Raw genomic sequence first — 15,584 nt, 5'->3', positions numbered from 1 at the left:
GATGTACATTTTCAGATGAATCTTTTGCACTGAAGACAGTTTCTTCCTGTGGCACAATTGTTTTCACCCTAGGGAAGATCTCTGTAAAACTTATTTATTATATAACCTCCTGTTTTTCTGTTGACGGATCTAAACTTTGTAAATGTGCTCTCTCAACTACTCAGAAATCTGTTACTTACTAGTTTCTGTTTAAAATTTTTGGAAGCTTTGATGAATGCTGAAGAACTTGAGAATGAAGTAGATACATGTTCAAGTTAAGCTGATCCTTTTAAGTTTTTGCCCCGTGTCATTATACATCCCATCACTTGACTAAACTTACTATTTATATTAAAGCCAAAGACTTTAGTAAGATTCATTTAAACAGACTGCTTAAAAATCACAAAATTTCTGGATCAGTCATTATTAATATAAACATTAAAATAGTTTAAAATTACAAAGAATAAAAAATATCCTGAATGGAAAAAAAGAATCTAGTTACAGTTACTAAAATACATAAATTATGCAATAATTCTAATGACCTTAGCAAACTCTTACTTATCCAGTGATGATTTAATGTGAGTAGAGAAAGGCATTCATTTATGAAAACAGTATTTACAACAAATAGTTGAAAACATTAAAGTAAACAAAAGGCATTTGTTTTTTGGAACCACACAGTTAGGGCATGCAAAACAGGACTCAAGCAGTAGCAAAAGAGAGGGCAAGGGCTAGACTCCAAGTCTGCAAGGTGTGGCAGAAGAACTGCTAAGAAAGGAGACTGGAGGGAAAAGGAAGGAGAGTGTAATGATCCCATCAGACCAACTGGGGTCCTAGTCTGTTCTCAGTTGAGAACTAACACACAGAAAACTGTAGCAGAATACTCTAACCTTGTAGCCATTTTTCATCATAATTTAAATGATGTTTAATGATCTTAAACGTTAAATGACTTTGACTATTTTTGTGACTTGGTGTGAAGTTTGTAGAAGGCCAAATCATCATAAATGGAAATCTACATCAAATCTGTTTTGTACTAAGTTTTAAAAGCAATTTTGGTTTATCCATGCCTGGCATCCTGCTTCCAGAGTTATCCCTAGAAACAGAGAAGTAACTGAATGCATTTTACAGTCTTGCAAAGAAGTTCCTAAGTAACAAAAGAAATTGGGGCGGGGGAAAATATGGACATTAAACAGTACAAAGAATATAATGAAAGAAAATTATCTTGAAAGAAGAGCAAACTAAAGCCAAGAATTACCCCACATCCTTTTAAAAAGCATACGCATAAATGGGGAGTCTTTAAAGAATCCAATTACCTTAAGCAGGTGAGACATTTCCCAGTAAGCTTGCTGGTGCATCTCACATATAAAGGACATGGCACATCAGTAAAAGCAGCTAAAAATATTTTTAGTAAATAAGTGAAATCCAAACAACATACTCATGTAAGCCTATTTAAAAAATAGTATGTAACACAGAGTACAAATGAACTGCACGAAAGTATGTTAAGAGTGAGAAGGACCAATAAATTAAAGAAACATGCTTTAATTTTCTTCCTGTCTCCGCATGAAACATTTGTACAAGCAGGCAGCAGATACCGTGATGGCGGCAACTACAAGAAACCAGGAAACAAATGACATGTAACTGCGAAATACCATCACCAAGATTCGAAATCTAGCAGAAGAGACAAATGGTGGTTAGATTTTCATGGTCAGAAAATGTTATTTTATCTAAGCACATACACGTTTATATTCTACCTGGTCTCTTCCTGATCTAAATCCAATTCCCGGGAATCATTTAAACAGCTCACAGTAAGTCAGACGAATTCTTGATTAATTTAGAAAACTACCCAAACTCTATCTGAGATGCAAACCTGTATGACTAATCATCTCGAAAAAACATGTATTATTTAGGGCTTGTTAGTAAGTGGATGTAAAAGAATGTACAGTCACCAACACAAGGTAGTGTATTATATCAAAGGTTTTCCTAAACTGGTTTACTTTATTTCACACTATAAAAATTAAGGAAGCTGAAAAAGTGACTAACAAGAAATGTGCTTCTTCAGAGTAATGTCTTGATTTAAGCGGTAGCGAAGTTTGAGATACTTACCTACAGTAAGAACAATCACAGCAATGAGTCCTACATCTGAGAAAAAAATGACCACAGTTTGAAGAAAATTGAGCCCATAGGTGTCTCCAAATAGCTATTGCATTTTAATTTGATCAGATCAGCTCTAAGTACAGCAAAGAAAAAAGATTATATCAATTTGGGTTTAGCATAGCTGCTAGTCATTCTGATCACAGAACTCAGCTAAACAGATCCCAGGGTTAGGACCCAGCTTGTGAAACTCTTAACAGAAGCCTTTCTTTTTATCATTGTATGCTCTAGCTACCACACCAAGTTATTTAGCACCTGTTACTAGGACAGTTAGATTCACTAGATTAGAAGAAAATTGTTTTAAAACATATTATCCCATTATAGTTGGTTCAGTTTTCTATTCAATTTATTTCTTATGATTTTGTTAGGAATTTAACTTATCCCCCAAAAGTATGATTGTAGAAGAAGTCATAAGAAAGCTCTATTAATCTATTACACACATGCTATTTGCAGTCTTTATAAACAATGCTTTATCTTGTCATCACCCCTCCTTATTTCCCCTCCCCTAAATTAAGAAGTACTCCTAATTACAAGGAAATTTTCTCTAACAATGTAAATGAAATACTGGGGCACATGCATAAAAATTATGCATAGAAACATACACTTGGATTTCTGACCATCTGGAGAGCAGTAAATAATATCACCAAATCTTAATTCTTAGAATATTTGTCAGTAGTACCTCTACTTCTGTTATTAGTTTTAATATCTATGACTCAGAATATAAAATGTCATGCTCATCTCTGCTTCTTTATTTCATAAATATTATCAAGTGAAAACATCTTAAGATGGCACTGAGTTTACTTGGCTCAGTGGCAGTTTGATCACAGTGTTCAGAAGGAAAACGTAGCAAGCCTAAAGTGCATTTTATAAAATACATTAACTTTACTAAAGCAGTTTGATGCAAAGAAAAGTAAGAGCTACTTTCCTTCATTTTCTTATCAAGAAATCTTTATACTTTATTTAACTGTCACATATTTACTTCATCAAGTTCTTTAACATATCTTGTGTGAACCTGCATGTGTTTGTTACAGAGAAACTAACCCAGCTAGCAGTACTTTCAGGTTTATGTCCACAAGGCACAAATAGAAAGAAAACTTATCTGCAAGTTGCCATCACAAAATAACACTATTACACAGGAAGCAAGGGAAAGTTTATATATTTTAACCTACATATGATCATAGCATTTGAAAAAGTTACCTTACCCGACTAGGGATCCTAAGTTGGGCACCTATTAAAAGCTATATTTGTCATGGGATCTGCACTATAAAAATAACTACAAATGTCAATTGTCACCAGTTTGTGACATATTGTTTCTTCTCTAAACAGGTAATTGAAATAGTTCTATGTAGAACTCTAGGATTTCATAATTCAGGGTTATTTGTAACCAACATAATACCTAAATCCTCCGAGTGTAAATCATCAGGTAGACTGGGATGTCCTGAAAAAAGAAAAAACAGAAATAAGGAAAAAAAAGGTAGAAGAAAATAATAAAGCTTTACAGACCTATAAATTTATTTGCCTTTGTACAAAACCCCTGATAATTTCATTCTCTGTAACATGAATTGTATTAGTGCCTCTCTTTAAAAGTAGTATTATAAAATATTATAAATTTATACCATGTCAAAACATTTTTCTTCTTGCCCATTAACATTTCCTGGCACAATATTCTGTGATACAGCAAGCAAGTTTATCATTAGGGTATTGTCAAAATTAGCCTATGGATTCAATGGGGTTCTACTTAAAATTAGAAGACATAGGAGGGCAAGCAGTTTAAAAGTTGATCTACAATAGAATGAAATTTCAACATAATAAAGGCCATTAATAAAAACCCATAGCTAACATCATACTCAATAGTGAAAGACTGAAAAATTTTTGTTTAGGTCAGGAATGATGTAGAATGCCCACTTTTATCACTTCTACAAAGTAAAAATATTTTTATTTATTTTTCTCGCCTATTCAGAGCAATTCATCAAGAAAAAGAACCAAGAAGCATCCAAACTGGGAAAGAAGAATAAAATGATCTCTGTTCCAGATTACATAATCTTTTAAGTGGAAAACTCTAAAGATCACACACACACATACACACAAACATGTTAGAATTAATAAATTAATTCAACAAAGTTGGAGGCAACAAAATCAACAAACAAGAATCAATTGCATTTCTTTACACAATCCATAGATAAAATTCCCCAAACTCCTCCATTTCAATAGCATCAGAAAGAATAAAATACTTAGGAATAAACATAACCAAGGAGGTGAAAGACTTGTACACTGAAAACTATAAAACATTGCTTAAAGAAATTGAAGAAGACAAAAAACAATGAAAGGACACCCTGTGTTCATAGACTGGAAGACAATATTGTTAAGATGTTAATTCCACACAAAGCAATCTACAGATTAAATGCAAATCCTATGACCATCTTGAAAATGCATTTTGCAGAAATAGACAAATTCAACCTATAATTCCTATGGAATCTCAAATGACTTAGAAGTAGCCAAGAAAATCTTGATAAAGAAATACAAAGTTGGCTGACATGTCCCAATTCCAAAACTTATTAAAAAGCTACAATAATCAAAACACAGTTGTATTAGCATAGAGACAGACACACAGACCAATGGAATAGAACAGAGAACCCAGAAGCAACAATGATATATTGTGCAGCACAGGGAAATATGCTATTATTTCATAATAACTGTTTTTTCTATGTTTGTTTATTTATTTATTTATTGGCGCCTAGAAGGGTTTATTGAAGGGCCAAGCAAGGAGAACTGGTGGCTTGTGCTCAAAATCCCCGAACTCCCTGATGGTTTTGGGGAAGAAGTTTTCACAGGCAAAATCTGGGGTGAAGGCTGCAGGCTGTGTGTCTTTCTTCTGATTGGTTGGTGGTGAGGTAACAGGGCTGTGTTCCAAGAATCTTGCACTAAGGCTCTGCTTTGTAATAACTTTAAATGGAATATAACTTAAAAAATATTGAATCACTATGCTGTACACCTGAAACTAATATAATCTTTTAAATCAACTGTAATTTAATTAAAAAAGGAACAGAAAGCCAAGAAATAAACTCTCACTTACATGGTCAAATGATTGTCACAAGGGTGCTGAGAACATTTAATGGGGAAAGAGCAATCTTTTCAACAAATTGTTCTTGGAAAACTGGGTATCCACATGCAAAAGAATGAAGTTTGACACCTACCTTATGATATATACAAAAAAATTAATTAAAAAAGGATAAAAGAACTAAACTTCAGAGCTAAGGAAGACAGTGGAGTAGGAAGACTCCGAGCTCGCCTCCTTCCTTGGGTGCATGAACATTACAACTATTTACAGAACAACTATGGAGGAGAGTGACCTGAAGATTAGCAGAAATGATCTTCTACAACTAAAGATATAAAGAAGAAACCACAATGAGATAAGAAAGAGGGCCAGAGACATGGTACAATCAAGATCCATACCCCATGGCAGGCAACTCACAAACTAGGAGGAAAATTGCAGTTGCAGAATCTCTCCCCAAAGAGAGAGGGGTCTGAGCCTCATATCATGATCCCCAGCCTAGGGGTCCTGCACCAGAAAGATGAGCCCCCAGAATGTTTGTCTTTGAAGGCCACTGGGGCTTGCTTTTGGGGGATCCAGGGGGCTATAGGAAATAAAGACTCTACTCTTACAGGGAAAACACAAAATATCACATGCTTTTGAGACCCAGGCAGAAGGAGTAATTTGAAAGAAGCCTGGGTCAGACCTCCTTACTAATCTTGGAGAGCCTCTTGGAGAGGCAGGAGGCAACTGGGACTCACCCTGGGGACACAGATGTTGGCAGCAGCCATTGTTAGGAGCTCATATCACAAGGGCTCTGGTGCTGGCAAGTGCCATTTTGGAATCCTCCTTCTAGCTTATTAGCACCCTGATCTGGCCTCTTCCTCCAACATGTGGGCACCAGTTCTGGTACACCCCAGGCCAAGCAGTTAGTGGAGTGTGGTAACAGCCCCACTCTCAAGCAGCCTGGCTGCCTTAGGATTCCTTATCTTCCCACTGCCCTGGGACCCATCCCTGACCACCAGAGGGCCCAGGACCTGGCCCAACACCGCAGTCAGACACCAGGACCCAGCTCTGCTCACCAGTGGGCCAGCACTAGACCTGGGACCCCATGGGCCAGCCTCACCCACCAGCAGGTCAACACCAACTCCAGGACCTTCAGAACCCAGTAGCCAGAGACCCCAGGTCTTGGCTCTGCCCACCAGTGGGACAGCACAAGCCCCAGAACTCCATGGGACCAAGCCCCACCCACCAGCAATCTGATACCAGCTCTAGGAACTTTGGGCTCCTCAGCTAGCTTCCGCAGGATCAGACCCCACCCACCAGTGGGCCAACACCAGCTCTAGGACACCCTGAACACTACAGGCAGCCAAGTTAGGAAATGGCTTCACTTACCAGCAGGCTGACACCAGCCCCAAGACTCCCGACCATACCTCCATGCACTAGTAGGCCAACACTTGCTCTAGGATCCCCAGCTCCACAGCCTGCTGCCCTATTATCTGGCTCAACCAACCAGTGGGCCAGTACTAACCCTAGTAGTAGTAAAATCATCTTTATCCACAATAAGTAGTTAAGGGATGCACAAAATAAAAATATGTAAAATATGATGTTGAAAACATTAAAAGTGGCAGGATGGAGTAAAACTACAGGGTTGTTAGAATGTATTCACATATAAGAAACAGGCAACTTCAAATAATCATATATATATATATATATATATAGCGGTATAAATAAACCTCCTGAAAACCATAAAACAAAAATCTATGACACACACACACAAAAGAGAAAGAAATCCAACCATAACACTAAAGATAACCATCAAATTACAAGGAAAGAGAGCAAAACAAGAAAGCAACAAAAATGACTATTAACTTAAGAGCTAAAACTAGAGAACTCTAAGAAGAAAATATGGAGGAAAAATTTCATGGTATTGGATCTGGCAGTGATTTTTTTTTGGATATGACACCAAAAGCAGTGCAACAAAAGAACAAATAGATAAATTGAATTCCATCAATATTAAAAACTTTTGTTTAACAATGGACACTTATCAATAGAGTGAAAAGGCAGGGTGAGTGACCAAAATGGCGGAGTAAAAGGATGCTCTTAGCTCACCCTCTCCCACAAATACACCAAAAGAGACATCCATGGACCCACCCACTGACTCAGAACACCTGCTGAACTTTGACAGAATATCGTCTTCTTCAAAAGACAAAATTTCTCACAAATCTTGTAAGAGAAAAACAGAAGAAGAAGAAGAAGAAGAAAAAGTAAATTAGTGCAGGACATGTCCTGCGGGGGGAGAACTGCAAAGGAGGAATAGCGCTCTTACACTGGGACACCCCCTCTCCAATGGAGAGGTCAGTTCGGATGGAGAGGGAACCTCCGAGGCTCGGATCTGTGCATAGCAGTCCTTGGCAGACAGAACTAAGTGAAACAGACACAAAGGGTCCCTGCAATCCTTAGCCCTAGATGTGAGCTGACAGGGGTGGACAGTACTGGCTGCCTGAGCCAGGCAGAGGACTGGGGCTGACTGCACAGAGGCAGCCTCAGGGGACTGAAGTGTGCTGTGTGCTGTGGCTAGGAGTGTATACAGAACAGAATAGACTGGGTTCCCCATAAAAAAAGAAAAGGAAGCAAGCTAACAAGCAACACTGCTGGTGCACATCGTGGGGAGTGACATAACACGGCAATGCAGCTGGGCTGTAGCCTTGTCTCCGCAGGCCCTTGGCACCATCTCTGGCACATTCTGGGGAGTAGAGATGCGGGGCTTGGCCATAGCCACATATCTGCTGGTATGCGGCTCCCAGGCAGAGGTGGGGCTGAAATCTGAATCTGTACCCAAGGACTCTGCAAATTCATAGGCAGGAATGAGATTTGTTTATAGCCCCAGGCAGAGGACACTGTTTTGTGGACCTGTGCCACAAATGAGACAAGAGGCAAACAACTGAGACAACTGAGCAAGAGGCAGAATTCTGGCACACAGTGAGGACGAGTGCTAATGCAGCAATTTTCTGCAAGCCCGACTGCCATGTGTAAATGTGGCGCTGGGAACAGTGCTGACCTGGTGATGTGACTATGCAGTCACTGCAGGGCTTGGGGCCCTGCTGGCATGGGCCTCTGGGATGAGCTAGCAGAGCTGGTGCAGTGGGGCCAGTGCAGGAGCAGCTTTTGGTACTGGGGAAGGCACTGATCTGATAGTGCACCATGATCTAGGTGTGCGACCCAGAGATTCGCGGAACTGCATTGGTAGCTCTGAGGACAGAGAACCTGGGGGACACCAGCAGTGCACTGACATTCCCGCAACTAAAGCAGAACAAGGGAAGAGTCAATGAAGAGTACTTAAAGCGCTCCAACCCCACCTACTATACACCATAGCTCAGAAACACACCTGGAAGCCTCCATCCCAACAAAAGGAGAACAGGTTGGGCCCCTGTCAGGGCTGTGACAACCGCAGAACAAAAAGCAGGCCCCGCTCAACAACCAGGGCAGGCTCTGATCACTACAACACCCACCACACCCCCAATCAAAAGGATAAGAGATAACACACATGGAAGAAAGACGTGGCAACCATCCAAACTGAAAACAGACCTCACAACAAAATTATTAGGGGAACACAGTCTACACAGGAACACATCTTCTTAAAAAAAATTCATTCAAGACCACATTAGATAACTGATATTCCATAATCCATAGTGCCAGAGAGATATAAGTAAAATGAAGAAGCAGAAGAGCTACTCCCCATTAAAGGAACAGGAGAAATTCCCTGAAAGAATGATCAAGAAGTAGATCTCGATAATCTATTAGATCATGACTTCAAAAAGGGAGTGATCAAAGCACTGAAATAAATAAAAGAGACTATGACAATAGACAGAGAATATTATAAGAAGGAAATTAAAACTATAAAGAGGAGTCAGTTAAAAACAGAAAACCCAATGGCTGAGATAAGAGCCAAGTTAAAGGCAGTCAAAAGCAAATTAGACAATGCAGAGGAACAAATAAGTGACTTAGAAGACAGGAAAACAGAAATCACCCAATTAGAACAGCACACATAAAAGCAAGTAAAAACTAATGAAAGCAATAAAAGGGACCTATGGGATAATATAAAGTGTGACAACCTACGCATAATAGGGATCCCAGAAGGAGAAGAAAGAGAAAAGAGGACTGAAAAAGTATTTGAAGAAATCATGACTGAAAACTTCCCAAACCTAAAGAAGGAAACAAATAGATATCCAAGTACAGGAAGCACAGAGGGTCCCCAACAAGAAGAACCCAAACACACCTACATCAAGACATATTATAATTAAGATGGCCAAACTTAAAGAAATGATTCTAAAGGTAGCAAGAGGAAAACAAATAGTTATAAGGGAACCCCCATAAGGCTTTCAGCTGATTTCTCTATACAAACACTGCAGGCTGGAAGGGAGTGGCAAGATATATTCAAAGTATATATTCTGAATGAGAAAAAGCTGCAACCTAAGGTACTCTATCTGGCAAGACTCTCCTTTAGAGTAGAAGGAGAGATAAAGAATTTCACTGACAAGTGAAAACTAAAGGAATTCAGCAATACTAAACCTATGCTAAAAGAAATTTTGAAAAGTCTACTCTAAATAGAAAAGAAGTAGGATGCTACAGAAAGGAGAAAACTGTAATTGGAAATGAGATAACTACAATGAGTTGCAACAGAATAAACATGAAGATGTAAAAGAGGATATCAAAATCATTAAAGGTGGGAGAAGGGAGCAAAAAAATATAGATTTTTTTCTTTTTTTTCTTTTTTTGATCTTTTTAGGATGTGTTTGAGCTTGTATGACTATCCATTTAAAGCAAACAGATATAGTAATGGGTTAATACACTCGAAAAAGAAGGTAACCACAATTCAAAAGCATGCGATCGAATCAAATAACCAAGAAGAAATCACAAAAAGAAAAAGAAAGGAACAAAGAGGAAATACCAAATCAACTAGAAAACTAAGTTCAAACTGGCAATAAACACACATCTGTCAAAAATTACCATAAATGTCAAAGGACTAAATGTTCTAATCAAAAGACAGAGTAGAAGATTGGATAATAAAACAAGAACCTACAATATGCTGCCTATAATGGCCAACAGGCTCATGAAAAATGCTCAGTATAGCTAATTATCAGAGAAATAAATGCCAACAAAACTACAATGAGGTATCATCTCACACTGTCAGAATGGCCATCATTCAAAAGTCCATAAACAGTAAATGCTGAGGAAGGTGTGGAGAAAAGGGAACTCTCTTACACTGCTGGTGGGAATGTAGTTTGATGCAGCCATTATGGAAAACAGTATGGAGATTCCTTGAAAAACTAAAAATAGATTTACCATATGATCCAGCAATCCCACTCCTGGGTATATCTCTTGAGGGAACTCTAAATTTGAAAAGATACATGCACCCCAGTGTTCATAACAGCACTATATACAACAACCAAGATATGGAAGCAACCTAAATGTCCATTGACAGATGACTGGATAAAGAAGGTGTGGTATATTTGCACAATGAAATACTACTCAGCCATAAAAAAGAATAAAATAATACTATCTGCAGCAACATAGATGGACCTAGAGATCGTCATTCTAAGTGAAGTAAGCCAGAAAGAGAAAGAGAAATACCATACAATATCACTCATGTGGAATATTAAAAAAAAAGTAAAAAGAAATAAAGGACACTATGAACTCATCTACAAAACAGAAACAGATTCGCAGACATAGTGAACAATCTTATGGTGTCTGGGGAAAGGAAGTGGGAAGGGATAAATTTGGAATTTTGAGATTTGCAAATGTTAGTCACTATATATAAAAATAGATTAAAATTAAGTATCTTCTGTATAGCATGGGGAACTAGATTCAATATCTTGTAATAGGCTTTAATGCAAAAGAATATGTAAATGAATATATGTATATGCATGACTAGGACATTGTGCTGTACACCAGAAACTGACACATTGTAACTGACTGTGCATTAATAAAAAACCTTAAAAATTAAAAAAATTTTTAAAAAGAAACTAGAAAAAAGGAAAAGGTAATCCTCTTAATGAAAGGAAACATCAGCAAATTATATATCTGATAATGGATTAATATTCAAAATACATAATGAACTTCTAAAAATTAAAAAAAAACCCAATTCAAAAATGAGCAAAAGACTTGAATGGATAGTTTCCAACGAAAGTATACAAAAGATCAATATGCACATAAAAAGATGAACAATCACTAATCATTATAGAAATGCAAATAAAAACCACAGTGAGATACTAGTTCATATATTTTGAGATGGCTATTACCAAAAAACAGGAAATAACAAGTCCTGGCAAATAGGTGAAGAAATTGCAACATTTGTGCATCACTGGAGGGAATGTAAAATGGTTCAACTGCTGTGGAAGACATTATTGTCGTTCCTCAAAAAAGTAAATCTAGAACTAATATTCTAGTCTTAGGTATATACCCACCCAAATGGAAAACAGGGACTCAGATACTTGAATGCCAATGTTCAGAGCAGCATTATTCAGAATAGTGAAATGGTGGAAACAAACCAAGAGTCTATCAACAAATGAATGGACAAAGGAGATGTGGTATGTACAATGGAATAATATTAAGTCATAAAAAGGAATAAACTTCTGATACTCGCTACAAAGTGGATGAACCTTGAAAACATTATGCTAAGTGAAATAAGCCAGAAATGATTCCAATTCTATGAGGTATCTAGAATAGTCAAATTCATAGACAAAGAAAATAGTGGTTAACAGGGCTAGGGGGAGGGGGAATAGAGAATTATTGTTTAATAGGTATGATGTTTCATTTTGAGATATGAACACCTTTTAGAGATAGATAGTAGTAATGGTTGCACAAAAATGTGAATGTAATTAAAGCTACTGAAATGTACATGTAAAATAGTCAAAATTGTCAAAAAACAAAATAATAGTTGATCTAGAAAAATTAAGAGACTAGCCTGAGCATTTCTGAAAGGGAAGTGTTTTGCCAGATATGAAAACATATCATAGTAATGCAGTAAAAAATTGATTTCGTGCCGGTACAGGAATGTACAGAGTTCAAGGGGACAGAAAGAAGACTAGAACACCTGTGAGTTTAATGTGTGATAAAAACTGACACTTCAACACAGTGGGAGAGAAGACAACTTATTCAACAAATGGTGCTACTTCAACTATTGGATAAAGATAGGTGGAGTGTGGGGGAACACAATCTCATTCCATAGACAATAATGAATTTGAGATAAATCAAGGATTTAATGCAATTATGCAATCACATGGTTGGAATGTTTATATAATTTCAGCATGGGGAAGCTTTTATAAGAAGGACACAGTACTCATAACCATTAGGGTAAAGATCAACATATCCAGTTACCTATTAATGTAAAACTTCTGTACATATAAATGACCACTGATAGGAGAAAAGTTAGATGAAATATGGTATATGTTAAAATCATCATTAAAAAAGATGAGAACAAATCTAAATACAACCCAATTCAAGACATTAAGTGGAAAAACTAAGTTACAGAAGAATATGAACAGCATGATGCTATTTTTGGTTAATAAAAAGACAAAATGCCAAAATATGTATATCTACAATATATAAGAATGCTGATGTATAGAAATAGATAAAAAGACATCCTGAACTATTAAGAGATTAACTTTGGTAATGGACCAGAGAAAGAGACAGAAAACTAATCTCTTATTCTGTGTGATTTTCTAATGTTTCAAACTTTACAAATTCATCTTAGTATACTACTTATATAATTAAAAGTTATAGAAAGTAATCTATATCCAATCGTACAAAATCTTAAAAGAAAACTGACTAGTAAAAATAAGGCAAAAAAAAAAAAACAAACCTAGAAGAAAAATTTACTCCATGTTTAAAGGGCTGAATTTAAAATGAGTTCTGATAAATCAACAAGAAAATATTTAGAAATCATATAAGAAAAATGAACAAAGGACAAAAATAAATGTATACTTCCCCAAATTCAGCTCCATTGATAATTAAAGAAATGCAAATTAGTACATGAGATCATTTTTCACCCATCACCTTATTAAGTTCTAAACAATATAAGCAGGATAAAGAGGTACTAAACCTGTAGAACTTGATACTGGAGTCGTAGGTGGACAAGAAGAAGGTTGAGAACCTGGAAAAATAAATTTGATTCAACTCACCAGCCTCATCAACACAAAATTATAAAATTAATTTTGATTTTTTTTATTTTTAGAAAAGATTATTTCTCAAAATGAAAAACATACATACTTTCCAAACTTTGCTACTCTACTTCTGGGAAGTTAACCTAAATATATATTTAACACAGGTACAAAAGAATGTATGCATAAGAATGTTCACTATGACTTTGTATACATAATGGAAATCCTAGAAGTTAATAACAAATCATAAAAATACTGTTTAGAATAAATATGAATCTTTTAAAAATACCATCCACATAGTATTATATTACATAATTTTCCACTCAGCATTTTTACTCATATTTTTTCATATTCACACAATCAGATCTACCTTATCACATTATATGTCGGAGATGATCCATTTCACAATCTTTCTCTAACTGATGATAAAAATGACAGTCTCATGAGGAATTTTGATTTTTGATATTTAAAAATAATCCCTGTAGTTTATCTTCTTTATAAACTTGTCCTCACAATCAATTCTCTTTTCTTTCAAACACTAAAATGTATCAGTGTTTTAGAAACCCTTTATGAAATGCTTGTAGTCAACTCTTTCAAAAAGCATATTAACATAGTATACACAGTGAATATTGCCACTAAGACCATGTAAGTAAAGATGGATGGGTCAATGAGTATAAATTTCATATGTAATCTTTATATATCATCCACCAAAACAACTCTTCCCCCAAAACTACATAGCACTCACTAAGGTACTCTAGGCAGCTACTGGGTACCAGCCTTACAGGAATTACAGGAAGAAGTTCTAATTACCATATTAACATGAATAATCCCCCTCAATCCTTTAAGATATTAGGACAATAGGAAATAGGCAAATAAATTAGAAGCCAGTAATGGAGCTTTGAGTTCCACACCTTCATTAAACAGGAAACTAGAGCCCACAGAAATGATGTTCCTTGACTGAGCAGAACCTCCCTAGCACCCTGAGCACCCTCTGCCCAGGCTCATGCTCTACCCATTCTTCCTCTTGTCTCTTGCTTCTGCTGCACTGAGGAGAAGCCAGAGGTGGCAGCCCTGAAATCAGGAAGATAATTCCTTCCACCATATCAAAATAGCCTCTCAAGACTTAAGCAGAACAGCTGATCAGTAGTTGCGGCCAGCAATCACCCACTTCATTTCAATAAATAAGGACTTTCCCTGCCTTTCAGTTGCTGTGAGATTTCCTTTCTGTTGCCAAATGAAAATGTCCAGGAGAGAGAAAAATAATAATATGAGGTGGCAGGAATGGGGTGAGTACAAATACCATTCTGTTCTGGAGACAGCAGAAATTTCCCAGTTAAAATGGTACTATATAAAAAGAACAAAACTTGTTGTTGTCTGGAAAATGAAACACAGTCCTGGACCCGGATGATACCCTGAAAAGGTATCAACAGATCACTTTTAAAATGAATAAAAATAGCAATGTTGATGACACAGAAAATACACATGTTAAAAAAAAAGAAGCCATGGACCTTCCTCTATACTAACACTAATTCAAGTGAAACCGTAAATCAGATGAGCCACCCTTAAGAGCTTTCTTGATGCTGCGCACTGGTCTACGTGCTTTAAATGAATCCCATTGTAACTTTACTATCACACAGTGAGGAAAGCATTAATTCATTATACATGTAAGTAAACACGTTTGAAGTGTACATAACTTGCCCAAGTTTGCACACTTGTTTATATCTGTGGACTATGGCGAATAATTTTAGAATCACTAAATATAACAACTAAAATGGCTATAAATATGTTCTTCCTCCTTTTATTATAAAAATGATGGATGAGTGTAAATCATCAGACATTTAAAGGTTTTGAAAAATCACAAAGAATTCAAAGGACATTGAAAAATATAAGCAGGACTTTGTGAAACCTGAAACACTGGAATATGGATGTTTTGTAGTGGCAGGAATCAATGCTGGAAAACAAAAAAAAAAAACGTGAATTTGTTAAAATATTTGGAATTTATTGCTTTCTTTTCATTTATATGAATTATGCCTTTTGTGCTTATTTAGGTAAACATGCACATACTTTAATTTATTCTGAAAAATGATTGCTATCCCCTTTACATGTAAAAACACTCAACAAGATACATTTATATGCCTGTGTGATGTAAATAGCCTATAAAAAAATAAAAACATCATGCCAGATTTCTTTGTTAATTTGAAGTCATGCATCTATCGTGGAAATGAATACAAGAAAGATAATTACTAAAGTTGTTGCTTTTCAATTAG

The 15,584-nt window shown here is 36.4% G+C and overlaps 2 protein-coding genes across 7 annotated transcripts in view; both read right to left on the bottom strand.

Annotated features, from left to right (window-relative positions):
- Positions 1-15,584, bottom strand: part of LOC116279904 (membrane cofactor protein-like) — a 281,425-nt gene that overhangs the window by 65,619 nt on the left and 200,222 nt on the right. The gene's annotated exons all lie outside the window — the stretch shown is intronic.
- Positions 1,357-15,584, bottom strand: part of LOC140688716 (membrane cofactor protein-like) — a 32,559-nt gene continuing 18,331 nt past the window's right edge. The window contains exons 7-11 of one of the 4 annotated variants that reach the window (XM_072948449.1): positions 15,224-15,268; positions 13,260-13,310; positions 3,521-3,562; positions 2,077-2,112; positions 1,357-1,579 (exon numbers count right to left, since the gene is read on the bottom strand). In XM_072948449.1, coding sequence (XP_072804550.1) covers positions 1,512-1,579; positions 2,077-2,112; positions 3,521-3,562; positions 13,260-13,310; positions 15,224-15,268 — 242 coding nt within the window. In that variant the 3' untranslated portion in view covers positions 1,357-1,511. The other 3 variants (XM_072948452.1, XM_072948451.1, XM_072948453.1) reach the window with 3 other exon arrangements.

This window comes from Vicugna pacos, chromosome 23 (genome assembly GCF_048564905.1).
Source record: "Vicugna pacos chromosome 23, VicPac4, whole genome shotgun sequence".
Taxonomy (NCBI): domain Eukaryota; kingdom Metazoa; phylum Chordata; class Mammalia; order Artiodactyla; family Camelidae; genus Vicugna; species Vicugna pacos.
The sequence above is the reverse complement of the archived record's forward strand: the minus strand, read 5'-3'. Positions and strand labels throughout refer to the sequence as shown.